Source organism: Ascidia mentula, chromosome 7 (genome assembly GCF_947561715.1).
Source record: "Ascidia mentula chromosome 7, kaAscMent1.1, whole genome shotgun sequence".
In the NCBI taxonomy this organism is placed as follows: Eukaryota; Metazoa; Chordata; class Ascidiacea; order Phlebobranchia; family Ascidiidae; genus Ascidia; species Ascidia mentula.
The window spans coordinates 8,945,495-8,960,861 of NC_138572.1; the positions used below are offsets into that span (position 1 = coordinate 8,945,495).

General features: G+C 40.8%; 2 protein-coding genes and 1 pseudogene across 2 annotated transcripts; 1 reads left to right on the forward strand and 2 right to left on the reverse strand.

Annotated features, from left to right (window-relative positions):
- The first annotated feature begins 1,739 nt into the window (after positions 1-1,739).
- On the forward strand, positions 1,740-6,683 carry LOC145909502 (coadhesin-like; annotated as a pseudogene).
- Positions 6,681-10,951, reverse strand: LOC145909504 (uncharacterized). The gene is made up of 10 exons (XM_082996892.1): positions 10,784-10,951; positions 10,624-10,718; positions 10,314-10,444; positions 9,955-10,188; positions 9,623-9,751; positions 9,308-9,430; positions 8,908-9,030; positions 8,545-8,667; positions 7,710-7,852; positions 6,681-7,263 (listed from the first exon to the last, which is right to left on the reverse strand). Exons 1-10 carry the CDS (start codon positions 10,949-10,951, stop codon positions 7,174-7,176), a joined length of 1,359 nt encoding a protein of 452 aa, XP_082853018.1. The 3' UTR covers positions 6,681-7,173.
- Positions 10,952-11,023: 72 nt separating this feature from the next.
- Positions 11,024-14,992, reverse strand: LOC145909505 (coadhesin-like). Its single transcript, XM_082996893.1, has 2 exons — positions 14,983-14,992; positions 11,024-13,014 (listed from the first exon to the last, which is right to left on the reverse strand). Exons 1-2 carry the CDS (start codon positions 14,990-14,992, stop codon positions 11,024-11,026), a joined length of 2,001 nt encoding a protein of 666 aa, XP_082853019.1.
- Positions 14,993-15,367: the final 375 nt, after the last annotated feature.

Consider the following 15,367-nt stretch of genomic DNA (forward strand, 5'->3'; position numbering starts at 1 on the left):
AAGGGAATAAACCTATGTTGCCAATTGCCACGAAAGGCGCTTAACCTATGTTAATAGTCTGCGACCGTATATATTTTTCATATCTATAGAGCTATAGCTCCTTCATGCGGTCGGTGATAAAGTTCTTGGATTTCAATGTAAAAATTCCGTTGCATTAAAATCTGGGCAATGTCCCAGCTGGTGGTCATTGTTGGCATCAACAACTGGATCGAAACCACTTTTACCTCATATATGGAAGCAAAACAAATCTTTTTGAAATCAAAAAACGGCTAAAAACGTATTATGTAACCAAAGCGGTAAAATCCCTAAAAATGTGGTTGCATAAAAATAAATAATACCGGAAATTTTGTGTAAAACTTGTTCAGTGTCTTACCCGGAATTTCAACGATGCCAGAGAAATAAGATGCGACGTTGTTTCCAGAGATGTGTCATAAGTTTGGCTTCAATTGAAATTCCCTTCTTGACTCAAGTCACGCATTTTTCTTACGAATAGGAAGAAGCGTGACTCATCATTTAAACTTTAAATTAGCAAGGGCAACATGGTGGTCTGACATTTATTTGAGTGTTCGAACGTTTATTTTAGCAAAACTTTGCAGAAATTTATAGCAGCATTAGTTATGCTGAAAACTCTTTGCCTTTGCGTATGTTCGCTGGCAATTATTCACGGCGCATCGGCATGGTACGTACTTGTTCAAATCCAAAATTTCAATGATATTATTTGTGCATCGTTTTAGGATGTATACATCCTGGCAAAAACAAATAACTTTTTGGTGTTATAAGTTGTACTCCTTTAAAGGCGTTTATAAATCGCGTAAATATATGGGTGTATGTTTGGTTCTAACAAATGCATCACACTGAATTACACGAATTTGTAGTTGTTTAACAATATAGTTGTTGTGCGCAGTGAGATTGGTGAAGTTTCCATTTATCAAATTTTGCCGTCAAAAAGAAATACAAATTGCAGCAAAAATTCCATGCACGATTTACTCCAGGTCCCATTGCGGGTTTTGGATATGTGGCACCACGCCCACTGAATGGTGCTGGGCAAGTTGCTCACGACCTTGTGGAGGTGGAACGCAATCTCCAAGAATAACTCGGAGTAGGGGACAGTGTCGTAACTTTGGATTGCCGAATTCGAGATCGTGCAGCAACCAATGTTGTCCAGGTAATAAAATAAAGAGCCGATTTCTCCTTGTTTGTTGTTCAGTAGAAAATAAGTTTAAGTTTGATTTAAACTCATGAATCACATCGATGCGACTACAAAACCATGTTGTTGTGTTGGTATTTTCGCCAGTTATAGCGATACAGACATTAGCTGCAGATTGTTGTGCGCACTGCTTCGACCTATCAATTCACATCAGTGCAACTGGTGACTGACAACAGTCTTGTCGGCTATTTAGCCAAGACAGAGACTATTCCACTTTGCGGTGACTTTGCACTGGGATTCGTTCCATTAGGTACCAAACTAGGTACGAAAGACCGGAGACGAACTGCTATGAAACATACCATCGTCAAACAACTTCTTGGATACCAATAGTGTTGTCGGCTTGGTATCACGAATATCATTGGCTCATTGCTTGTACATGATAACAAGTAATTGTCAATATAACAATTGTATTCTACACTCTAAGTTGGAAGTTAGTAGTTCTGTTTGAGAACATATGTACATTGAATTGTACCGTAAAGAAATTTTATTCAATCTCTGTTTTCAAAGATATCGCATTTCCACTACTATCATCATGGTTGTTTCAGGGAACTGCTATTGGGCATTCTGGAGGAGTTGGGGAGGATGCTCTGCGAGCTGTGGAAGTGGAATTAGAACACGGACCCGGTTGCACGGCCGGAGTGAAAGTTGCGGAGGCAGTCGGTGTTACGGGGGCTCAACTTCGTGACAGACTTGCAACACAAGATGCTGTCCGGTGAACTGCGCCTGGGGACCATGGTGGCGGTACGGATCATGCTCCGCCAATTGCAACGGAGGAGCACAGTATAGATCTCGCTCTACAACAAGATCTCATTCTTGCGGAGGCTCTTGCTCTGGTTCTTCTTGCTCGTGTAATACTCACTCTTGCCCTGTAAATTGCCGTTGGGGTTCGTGAGGTAAGTTTGGTAATTGTTCAGCAACTTGTGGCGGTGGAACGCAGAGAAGATCAAGGGTTGTCGAGGCAAGTGCTAGGCACGGAGGTGCATCTTGTTCTGGGTCACCAACGTCATTCCAAACTTGTAACTTTCAGCCTTGTCCTATTGATTGTCGTTGGAGCTCGTGGGGTGAATACGAGACGTGTTCTGTCTCTTGCGGAGTGGGAACACAGGTTAGATCAAGAAATATCTCTGTAAGTTCCAGGCATGGAGGTTTAACTTGCAACGGTTTATCGACATCCGTAAGAAGTTGTAACACCCACCCCTGTCCAATACACTGCATCTGGGGAGCGTGGAGCGAATTTGGAAGATGTTCTGTTAGTTGTGGTGGGGGAACTCAATCAAAACTTAGGTAAATAGCTCGATACATAAGGCACGGGGATTTAAATTGCACAGGACCAAACGAGAAGTCGCAAAGTTGCAACACCCAATGTTGCCTGGTTAACTGCCAGTGGGGACAGTGGAGCAAATTTAACGACTGTCCTGTTGAATGTGGTAACGGTACACAATTTCGCAACCGACAGACTCTGGTTGCAGCTAATTGTGGTGGTCAACCATGTATGGGCGAAGATACCTCGTCACAATTCTGTAACACTCACTGCTGACCGTCGATTGTCAATGGGGAGACTGGAGTGATTTCGGCGAGTGTTCTGTCCCATGCGGTGGAGGCGAAAAACACCGTCAACGCCAAATTTCCATGGACCTCGCGTGTGGGGGAAAATCCTGCAATGGTTTAGGTATTGACTCAACACCGTGTAACACACACCCATGTCCTGTGGATTGTGTTTGGGGTAACTGGGGTGTGTGGGGTAACTGCAATGTTTCCTGCGGTGGTGGATCTAGATTAAGATCAAGAAAGGTTTACCTGAAAGGTCGGTACGGGGGATTCGAATGTGAAGGCCAATCAGATGAGTCAGAGTAAGTGTTTATTTCTTGAATGGAAATGCAAGGTGTTTGGTTATTGTCATATTTATATGTGGGTGGTGGTGATTTTCCAATACAATTTTTTTGATTTTGGTGTTGACACCAGATACCACTAAACATGTTTCTTTCCCAGTCGTTAAACCCCGTTCCAAATTCGCTAAATCTAGTAAAGTTTATTGCTCATTGCTTCTTTCTACAACTATAAACAAATATTTGCAGAATCTGCAATCAAAATTGTTGCCCTGTCAACTGTGTCTGGAACAATTGGAGTGTTTGGACAATCTGCTCCAAAACGTGTGAAAACGGTTGGTAATGATATGGTATGATTCCTAGTATCGACTAAAAATAAACATAACAAAAATTTTATTTGAAGGAACGCAGTCAAGTTTTAGAAGTGTCTGCGTGTCGCAAATATGCGGTGGTTCCCCTTGCAATGGCAGTTTCAAAGGAAGAAAGAACGTGCAATGATGTTTGTTGTCCTGCAGATTGTGTGTGGGGCCAATGGTTAGCTTGGGGAGAGTAAGTAATGATTTTAGTTGTTGTACCATCTAATTGATACCATAATGATTCGTTTTCCCCCGAAGCCGAGGTTTGACACAGTATTGTTACATAGGATGTATAAAGTAACTGTAATGAAGTTTAAATGATGCTAAAAATCCGCTTGATAATTTGTCCAGATGCAGCCAAACTTGCGGCACAGGCTTGAAGATACGGGAAAGAGATATTCACTTGATCAAGAATTGTAACGGAGCGGATTGCATTGGTGATAACAGAGATGAACAAAAGTGCAACTCTCAGTGTTGCCCAGGTATGCTGTCTCGGAATATTTAAATAGCAGTTTTTATTGTTGTTACATGTTTATTGTCACCATTAAACATGTTTTACAATGAATTTTAAAAAATTGATTGGTTGTTGTCCGAAAACATCGGAAAATGCATACTTAAAATTTTGGATTAGAACAAGTACGTAACATGCCGATGCGCCGTGAATAATTGGCAGCAAACATACGCAAACGGAAAGAGCATAACTATTGCTGTTAAAAATTTCTGCAAAGTCTTGCTAATATATACGTTTGAACACTCTTTGGTCTAAAATAAATGTACGAACCACCAGCTTGTCTTCGTTAATTTGAAGATTTTTGAGGGTGAGAAAAATATTTATTCTGCTCCGATGTGTGAGGTAGACATGGTTTTGATCCAGTTGTGAATGGCACAAAGATCCATCCAAACATATTCTTTTTGTGCTCAAAGCTTTCTTTTACGACTTGGGAACTAAATGGATGACTTTGAATTGCCGCTTTATGTAAAAAATAAAATAAACAGAATAGTGAATGAATTTACAGTGCTACACTACAAGAAACACGATATTTCACAATTTCAATACAATAAACCTCAGCTTGGACATCGTCCAAATATTAATGCAACAGATATTGTACATAGAAGAACCTGTGCAGTTGGAAAATACCTCAGCAGAGCAGCCCAACCGCATGCGCACCTCACCCTCATGATACAATGGCCAAAAATATGAACAAAGCAAAATAGTCAATTGCTTTCCTAAACTGTGAAGTCTCGAAAACCACTGTGCACTTGGAACGTTAAGAAAACTTGCATATTTGCAATTTCGCACTAAACAGTTGCCATTGTTTTTTCGGAAGAAAAGATATTTTGTGTACTTGTTTGAACAACATCAGTTGCCGAACAAGAAAACATAAGCAAGTTTAATTCTTACCAACACAAGTCCTTCCGTCCCCGAACATACCTTCATTGCATAAACATTTGTACGAACCGAAGGTGTTTTCGCAAGTTGCGTTGATATCGCATTTAGCATTCCCTTGTTGGCACTCGTTAACATCTGTTTACCGAAATAGAACTAGCAAATATTTCTGATATAATGCCAACTTTTTCCATGCTAAAGTCTCCCGCTTTACAAACGCTTAACTTGGCGATTTCAGCTATTACTTTGCATGTGCTGACAAAACAGTGTCCAAAATTGTTGAATGCTTTACATTATTAAAAAAGGTGAACTGTTTTTTACAAACCTAACATTAAATATCAAATAACGTTCACTATTTCGTCAGTACGAACCAGAACATAGCCCCAATTGAGACACGAAGCCAGTTAGACAAGGACAATAATTTCTTTTAGTGTTAATATTTTTGTGAAGGTTCGGTAGCCATTTGTATTTCGAGGATTGAAAAAAGGACCATTGGCATACCTGAGCAGACTGTTCCATTTCCTGAAAATCCAGGCTCGCATACGCAAAGGAAACTCCCCTCAGTGTCAACACATCGACCGCTCAAGTGGCAATTGGTAATCTGCACTGTGCATTCATCGAAGTACAAATCAGAGTTTTCATTGATTTTATTTATCACGCATAGCACAACCAACGCTCTAAATTTCTAAGACACCAAACAACAAACTGTAAAAAGATTTGTTGTTTTATATAAGTGCAATAGGTTAGACCCTTCCTTTAAAGTATTGGAACACAAGCCAGCTAACCATTGGCCCCACACACAATCTGCAGGACAGCAAACATCATTGCACGTTCTTTCTTCCGTGAAGCTGCCATTGCAAGGGGAACCACCGCATATTTGCGTAACGCTCACATTTCTAAACCTTGACTGCGTTCCTTCAAAAAAATATTTAGTTTGGTACCTAACGGAACGACACCCAGTGCAAAGTGGAATAGTCTCTCTCTGGCTATTTAGCCAACAAGACCGTTGTCAGTCACCAGTTGCACTGATGTGTATTGATAGGTCGTAGCAGTGCGCACAATGTTCTGCTAATATCTGTATCGCTATAACTTATTGCCGAAACTACCAATACAACAACATGGTTTTGTAGTCGCATCGATGTGTTTCATAAATTTAAAACAAACTTAATCTCATTTTCTACTCAACAACAAACGAGGAGAAACCTGCTCTTTATTTCATTACCTCGACAACACTGGGTGTTGCACGATCTCGAGCTTGGCAATCTGCAGTAACCGCACTCTCCCTTATTCCGAGTTATTCTTGGAGATTGCGTTCCACCTCCACAAGGTCGTGAGCAGCTTGCCCAGCTCCATTGGCAGGACCTGCTATTACATTAAAAAAACCTGCAATAGTACATGGAGTAAATTGTACATGGAATTTTTGCTGAAGTTTGTAGTCCTCTTTGACAGCAAAACTCGATTAACAGACACATCATAAACCTCACTCCGCACAACAACAAAAATGTAAACAACTACAAATTCATGTGATTCAGTGTGATGCAAATATCAGAAACAAACATACATCCGTTTATTAACGCTAATTAGGTTCAAAGGCATTGCAGCCAAGCTGGATCAGCCACTTATTACAAGTCGGAGTGATATCTGAAAAATCATGCTCCCGTTGAGGTCGGACCCTGGGCTAACCCGGCCCAACGCTCTACCAACTGAGCTACAGGAGCTCAGTGGTTTCACGGGTATATTGTGGCCAAGGTACACTGGTACGTGCAGGGTACGCGGCTTCCCTGACAATTTGTCTCGATGATGCTAGCGCAATGAGTCTCAATGAAGTTCGGTTGAGCGGTTTGCTAGTTGCCACTGAATTGTCTGTTCACCTGTGCTCTCGGCTGAGATTCGGGCAGACAGAATAATTCCAATTATAGTTTATTGATAGAATCGAATGGACTTTAGAATTAGACTTGTTAAAAATAGAGTCAATTCGAATGGAATAGAATGGTCAGAAAGGCGAAAGCGTTACCATATAAAGTGTAAGTCACGTGATATGCGATATTGTAAGAGAAAGGCAGTGTGGTCGTAAATACCACGTGGATAAGTCTCTAGGGCATTATTTAAGATAAAGTGTCCCTGTCAAACAAAAACTCCCCGAATGATGGAACACGGGAAAAAGTTCTTATCAAAGCATCTTCCAGCTGTGGCGTTGTCCCACATGCGGCATTGTGATGCAATTGCTCCCTCAAAACATTTACTCGCACATCAAAGGCGGTTGACCACACATGACCACAATTCCAAACGAATAACACTGCATGCATGGGACGTATGTTACAAACAACACATGTTAAGCATATTTGAAAAATTGAAAATATCACAGTCGGACGTTAAAGTTCGTTGTCATCAATTTCGTCAGCAACAAACCCGGCGTTGTCGGAGGTCTTGTTCGTCCCTTTGTGTCAATCCATCGTTTGATATAGCATTAGTCCGTCTTTTGTACACCTGGAAAAAGAGTTAATGTTAATTGGTCTGATAAGCAAAGTGGAGCCAATAATATGCATTGTGTAAGCTGCATACAGAAACAGATGGCCACTGTTTCTGTATGCAGCTTACACAGTTAATTGGTTTGTTCGGCAGTAGTATGATGATATATCTATTGGTGGCATCAAATACATTGAGGGTTAAGCTCAGTTTCTGGCATTCAGCTTGAAGTTCGAAATTCGAATCCTTTTTAAATAGAAGTTCTTTTAACATGCTGTTTGCAATTGCTCAGCCCTTATGGACATGCTCAATCGATTAAAAATACAAATAATTTGCTCTTCAACATAAATACTTCCATTAAAACCGCAACTTCAAACACATAAACACGTGCAATTATTGTCTGTGTCCAAAAAATAACATTCTTACTATAAGTGATACTTAGAAAGACTTTAAAAACTATACTTTACCCGCAGTGCAAAAAGGACGAGCAACAGAACCGCTGCGCTTCCTGAAAGCACGTAAAGCGCCAACTTCTGAACTTTGATTCTTCCAAGCATTGAAGATTCCTTCTTTTCCTCCCCTATTCTCAAACCAAAGGTTGAAGGAAGTTCTGAAATGAAAGTTGTCACATGTCTGTTGGAAAGAAATCTAATTAGGTTGTTTTGCTGCAACCGAAACTGAATGACAATGGATGTGTCATTTTAGGTTGGAAAATAATCAACATTTGAGGCATAAAAATTTGCATTCAGAAAAGTAAATGCTTGCATTTCGACTATCTTTGTGTTGTTAAATACCAACGTTGTGGACAGTGTTTTTTGTTTGCAATATCCAATATTCAATTAACGCTGTTTGCATAACAGATGTTAATTTGTTTTAGATCTGTTAACGCCCGCAATCACTCCAAGTATAATTTACAAAGATTAAATGAAAATTCGCTGACAGTTTTACCAACGCAGTTTCCATCTTGATGGCCCATGTAGGAAGGACAAGTACATTGAAAACTACCGACTGTGTTATGGCATTCCATGTAATCACCGGTGCAAGGTTTCATCTGTGGGTCGTTACATTCGTCGATGTCTTGAAGGAAACATGTGTTGTTTTCAACCTTGCAGATCTCAGTCAAACTTAACCAGCACCGTTCTAAGCCCTTTAAGTTATTGTAGCCACGCAGAATAATATTTTATTGATGCGGATCTTGTCTAACGTTTCCGTCATAGGTGTAGTGAGCTGAATTCTCACCAACCAAGCCCCGACATACAATTCCAGAATTATTAATGTTCAGTTGTTACGTTAAGTTCTTACCAACACAAGTCTTTCCGTCTCCTGACAACCCTTCATTGCAAAAGCATTTGTACGAACCGACGCTGTTTTCGCAAATAGCATTGGTATCGCATTCAGCATTCCCTTGTTGGCACTCGTTGACATCTGTTGGTTCAAAAGTTTTAGCAATGATCAGTCAAATTATTTATGAAGAACACGTTTCGTGCGCAAGGTCATTTGAAAGAGCAACCAGATTAACAAATGTTTGTTTTCAAATATGTGTAATTTAATTCCGATGCTAAAAACTTTATGTTTTCGAAATCTGATTGTTGTTATTGAATATAGTTTTCAACCGAATGTATTGCAAGAAGAATCACAAACAAACAAAATTCCAACAGAACAAACCAGAGCATTGTCCATCCTTAAATATGAAGCCAGGCAGACATGGGCAGGAATAACTTCCTTGAGTGTTGACGCATGCGGTGTTGTCTGGGCAAGTAGCAGTGCCAACTTCACACTCGTTTATTTCTGCATGGTGAAAAACGTGTGATTCAAAATTTGTGTCGTGTGATATGATGTGAAACAAGAAAAACACACTCTGCTACTAATTAAAATGTCAAGAATTCTTGATGTTGAATGTTAACATCAACCTATTTTTTTCTATAGCCTCATTGTGCTATGTGGAACATGAACAAAGTACGAGATAATTAACAACAACTGAAAGCAATAATCAATAAACCATATTCCGACAATATTTCTGTAGCCAATATAAATTAGATTAGGGACAAAATAGGCAATGGCACACCTGAGCAGACTGTTCCATTTCCTGAATATCCAGTCTTGCACACGCAAAGAAAACTTCCCTCAGTGTCAACGCATCGACCGTTTTGGTGGCAATTCGAAATCAGACTTGTGCATTCATTAACATCTGTAACAGAGGGTATAAAATGTTGTTGTTCGAAACAAATGTATGTTATACTAAATTTTTATTGCATGCACAACAAAAACAAACTGTATGCTTATACACTGAGTAACCAATATGGAAGTAAACATGTTTTTCTCAAAAAAAGTGTTTCGGGTGCACAAGTTTCGAAGTTTTCCACACTAGCCAGAAACCTACTTTCACATCCCATGTCGCCGTTTTTCTGGTACCCTATGTCGCAATCGCAGCGGTAACTTCCTTCTGTGTTGACGCAGACCGACTTCAAGGGGCATGAACTATTTCCTTGTTGCGTGCATTCGTCAACGTCTGGAAATGCAGACAGTCACGTATTCACCCTGCTTCATTGCTGCAGATTACTTGTTTAGGGCTTTGCTTTGGAAAAATTGTGATTTTGGGGTAAAAAGGGAATAAAACACTCCCAAAAGCTTTAAAAGCGACAGATTACATTACCACAAATACATTACCTTTTGTGTAGTACAGATAACAAATGAAATAATTTAAAAAAGTACCTTGATCACAACAAAGACCACTCCACCCTGGTTCACATAAACATCCTATAGCAGTCGCAGTGGCTCCATTGTAACAAACCACTTCACAACTCTCAATTTCCTGCAGGGTCGGACACTCCTTCCCTCCACACGTGTTATTAGTGATCACTGATCTGTTCCTGACTTTGTTGTTCGCAACGCCACATGTTTGTGGACAAGCGCTCCAGTTGTTCCAAACCGAAACAGCACAGTCAACTGTAAACAAAATGATGTTTTAGTAACATATTTTTGTGGTCATTTGACGATTGCAATAAAACCTAAGCGACATTGAAAATTACATTTGAATAAGTTTAAGGAAATTAGATTATATTTAAACTAACCAGGACAACATTGAGTGTTGCACTGTTGTTTCTCCCTGTGTTCGCCAATGCAATCGGCCCCGTTGCAAGTTTTGTTTGAAGTAATATCTCTTGTCCTTACCTTTAAACCAGTTTCACACGATTTGCTGCAGCTGCAAGTACAGTATAATGTTAATGACTATGGTCGAAACATTTTGGCGGTTAAGTAGCATGTGAATCTCAAATTTTCTTATTATATCCACTTGCATTGGAATTGAACAAACCCGGAAAAATCAACTTACTCTCCCCAAGCCGACCATTGACCCCACACACAATCTGCAGGACAGCAAACATCATTGCACGTTCTCTCTTCCGTGAAGCTGCCATTGCAAGGTTAACCACCGCAAAATTCAAATACGCTCTTGCTTCTGAACCTGGACTGCGTACCTGGAAACAAATTTATATTAGTTGTGTGTTTATTTTGATATGGGCAATATTGTTATGCTTCTAACCCCTTTCGCAAGTTTTTGAGCAGCTTGACCAATCACTCCAGTTCTCCCAGACACAGTCGACAGGGCAACAGTTATCGTTGCATGGTCTGCAGGAAAGTTGAAAACATAACAAGTTTCGAATTTAAACCTTTGTAAAAATGATATTATCTTCCTTGATGCAAGAAACATTCTCAAGTTTATTCGAGTTCAATAATAAAAAACAAACGAAACCTTCGCGTAAAAAAAGTGGCAAATAACCGCTTACTCTGTTTCCACCATCTGGCCTGTGCATTCGACTCCGCCATGTTGGGCGGTCACATCGAATTTCCTCGATCTTTTCTTCGTTCCGCCGCCACAGGTGACATTGCAGTTACCCCACACACCCCAGTTACCCCAAACACAATCCACAGGACATGGGTGTGTGTTACACGGTGTTGAATCAATATCAGAACCATTGCAGGTTTTTCCGCCACACGCGAGCTCCATGGAAACTTGGCGATGGCGGTGTTTTTCGCCTCCACCGCATTGGACAGAACACTCGCCGAAGTAGCTCCACTTTCCCCATTGACAATCGACGGGACAACAATGAGTGTTACAGAATTGTGACGAGGTATCTTCGCCCATGCATGCTAGCCCACCACAATCAGCTGCAACCAAAACCTGACGATTGCGAAACTGTGTACCGCTCCCGCAGTTAACTGGACAATCATTAAATTTGCTCCACTGTCCCCACTGGCAGTCAACCGGACAACATTGGGTGTTGCAAGTTTGTGTCTGATTATTAGGTCCAATGCAATTTGATCCGCCGTGCATTAAATTACGAAAGATATTCCGAGATTTCGTTTGAGTTCCCCCACCACAACTCACAGAACATTGGCTGTAATCGCTCCATTCTCCCCATACACAATCAACAGGGCAAGGCTGAGTATTGCATGACTGTATAAACGACGAAGAGCCAGGGCAAGGAATGCCACCATGCAGAGCATTTACCAATACCGACCTTGTTTTTCTCTCATTTCCTCCACCACAACTCACCGAACAGCCCCCAAATTCACTCCACGGTCCCCACGAACAATGTATGGGGCACGGATGTGTGTTGCAACTTCTTGTATCGGTCTTTGATCCAGTGCAGGCTATTCCCCCGTGTTGCGCGATTACGGTAACTTCGCGTGTGCGTGTCTGACCACCTATGCCACAAACAGCAGAGCAAAATCCAAACTTGCTCCAGTTTCCAAGCTCGCAGTCTATAGGACAAGGATGGCTGTTGCAAGTACGCGATGACGTTGTCGAACCACTGCAGGGAGTGCCACCGTGTTGGGATTGTACAGCAACACTCCTTGTCCTTGCCTGTGTTCCACTTCCACATGTGAGAGAGCAACCACCATATTCTCCCCACGAATTCCAGCGACAATTAATTGGACATGGCTGAGAGTTACAAATTCGTGAGTTTGTTGAAGACCCTGAACATTCTGCCCCTCCGTGCTGAGCTTTAACAGTGACACTCCGTGATCTTCGCTGCGTTCCACCGCCACATGGAAGAGAACATGACTCATATCCGCTCCAGGCGCTCCAGCTACAATCAATAGGACAAGGTTGTGTGTTGCAATTTCTTGAGAAAAAGGCTGATCCGGAACAAGTCGCACCTCCGTGCTGAGCTTCAACAGTGACACTCCTTGATCGTCGCTGTGTTCCTACGCCACATGGAAGGGAACACGAATCAAATCCGCCCCAGTCGCTCCAGAGACAATCAATCGGACAAGGTTGTATGTTGCAATCTCTTGAGGAAGAAATCGATCCGGAACAAGCAGCACCACCGTGCTGAGCGTTAGTTGCAATGCTCCTTGACCTCGTCTGTTTTCCTCCACCACAACCTGCGGAACAGCTTCCAAACTTACCCCATGAACTCCAAAGACAATTTATGGGGCAATGGTGAGTATTGCACGGGCGAGACGAGGCTGAAGAGCCAGAACAAGAACCTCCGCAAGAATGAGATCTGGTTTTTGAACGGGACCTTGATTGTGTTCCACCATCGCAGTTAGCGGAGCAGGATCCGTAGTTTCCCCAAACACCCCAGTCGCAATTTACTGGGCAGCATCCTATATCGCACTTTTGTGACGAAGTTGAAGGCCCAGAGCAACCACTGCCTCCACAACTAGCCCTCCTGCTGTGTCCGCGACTTCGTGTCCTGGTTCCGCTTCCGCATGTTGTTGAGCATTTCCCCCAATTTCCCCACGATCCCCAAACGCAGCTGACTGTGTACAGAAGTATCTTTGTGTGAAAAAATTCATGTGAAAAGTGTATTTAAAGGCCGTACAGAAGCATGCAGAAAATTTATTGACAGTAGGAAATATTCGAAAACAACTAACCACTGTACAAAACTAAGTATATATTTAAATGTGTACAAAGTTTGCGCAACACTGCATATAAAAACGGCTGTTTTCTGCTTAACCCTTTAAGCCCCGCAACAGACAAAAAATAGACAGACCTGCTGTCAGCAGGTTAATAATTAAATTAAAAAACACCAAACACAAGCGAACAGAGAAAATGTTTATGCTAACAAATACAACACAACTAATATGATGAAAACCCTAAGCGAACACGTTTGGTGATTGAAAACAGCCGTTAAGTAGTCAATTGTTTTTACATTTTCCGGGTGCAATGAAGCAGCTCTCCCAGGTCCATTTACAAGGCATGGAATCGCATCGTTGTTTTATTCGAATACGCCTCTACAGTATGTTGAATGCCTGTACTCTAATTTTTGAATGTATATGTTCCGTTATTCTTATGTTCTACGACACAAATTTGACCAACAATGTTAAAACTACGTCTACTATGTTTAACAAAGGTTTGAAATGTGTCGACAACCAGATTTTACAGAATAACATTTCGGCAAAAAACGTTTTTGTTATTTTCGTTTGTAAATTTTTAACACAGTCAAGTGCTGTAAGCAATCTAAGCAAACACTGAAACTAAAAACCATTATGACCGAATATATTACAAAATACATGCAACAAACAATGCACTGGCGTTTATGGAGGGAAAGGTTTGTCGCACAATTCGACGGAGGGAAGAATTTGGTGACTATTATGACCGAATATACTACAAAGTACATGCAGCAAACAATGCACAGGTTCTTATGAAGGGAAGAATTTGTCGCAGAATTCAACGGAAGGAAAGATTTGACATCCAATTTGGTGGATGGAAGCATTTGTTGACCATTATGACCGAATAAACTACAAAGTACATGCAACAAACAAAGTGCAGGTGCTTATGGAGGAAAGGATTTGTCGAAGAATTTAACGGAGGACTTTTTTTACAGATTTTTTACAAAAAGAACAATAAAAGATTGTGATTCCTGATAAAATGTCAACAGTACAGAAGTTCTAAATAACACGGATGCACGAAAAGTTTGGGAAATGTGTTTATCGTAGTTTAGCAACAAAATGACCAAGAACAGACAAACCTCTTTGTACCACTATCGCCTCCTAGTGGTCACCTATATACTACTTATTGTTTTTGCACTTGAATAATTTTAGCAGCAAAAAACAACCGAAAATATAAGCAATATACCGTTGTTTATCAACTAGATTAAGATAAAGTACTGCGCAAATTTCACGTTGCAAAACTTGCTACAATTACCGTTTGTCGTCACATGATGTAAAGGCAAGCATTAACGAAGCGATCGCCCTGTAAACACGCTGGGCCACTGCTGCTTAAACTGTGGAACCATCCGCACTAGAGCGAATCTGAAAATATGTAGTGCTGATGGCAAACATGGTACTGATGAGTGTGAATTACATTTTTGGTACGCAGAAGAGCCGATATTTCTGTGTATACAGTGGAAACCAAATGCCACCATGTCCTTGAGAGCTGTATAGGAATAACTGCACCAATTATTTTTCAGGAACGTGCGACCCTCGTCATGCTGGTCAAGTTAGTTTACCAATATTCTCTGTAACATTCCGGCTCTCAAGATGAAGCAATCCGACCAACTTTAGGCGCATCGTCACAAAATTTGGTTGAGTGCGTCTTCGGTACTCGAAAGATTGAAATCGTTATTCACGACATTTAGATATTTTGATGGGTTAATTTTGTGTCTGATAAGCGAATATAATTTTGCTGTTCCTCCTGCGTTAAGTTTAGTTTGCGTTTGTTCTTTCATCAAGAAAAATATATTACGTTATCACTGTAAGCAAGCACTATCCGTTATGTAAACATACCACCATTCATTTTCAAAAAAGTATATTAAGGCTTTGCTGGCTATGTTCTGTTAAGATTTATTCAACCGCTTTTAGCTTTAAGACATTGACGAATGTAGCGACCCACAGAAGAAACCTTGCACCGGTGATTACATGGAATGTAAAAACACAGTCGGTAGTTTTCAATGTACTTGTCCTTCCTACATGGGCCACCAGGATGGAAACTGCGTTGAAAAGAATTACTTTGCAAATTTTATTTAAATATTTGAATAATTTGGCATTAACGTTAATGTATACGGAGCAACGCTAACATAAACCCATACCCTGATGGTGTAATTACAAGTACAAATCAAACAGCATTGATAATTAATTTAATTGTGTCGCACGCATATATTTACCATTGGTT

What these genes read in the sequence shown, in the direction of transcription:
- LOC145909504 (XM_082996892.1), bottom strand. Translation starts at nt 10,951, where the DNA reads ATGTTTCTTGCATCAAGGAAGATAATATCATTTTTACAAAGGTTTAAA. An exon ending in CTCAAAAACTTGCGAAAGGG is followed by an intron (nt 10,719 to 10,783) that starts GTTAGAAGCATA and finishes ATTTGTTTCCAG; the next exon opens with GTACGCAGTCCAGGTTCAGA. An exon ending in AAATGGAACAGTCTGCTCAG is followed by an intron (nt 9,031 to 9,307) that starts GTGTGCCATTGC and finishes TTCACCATGCAG; the next exon opens with AAATAAACGAGTGTGAAGTT.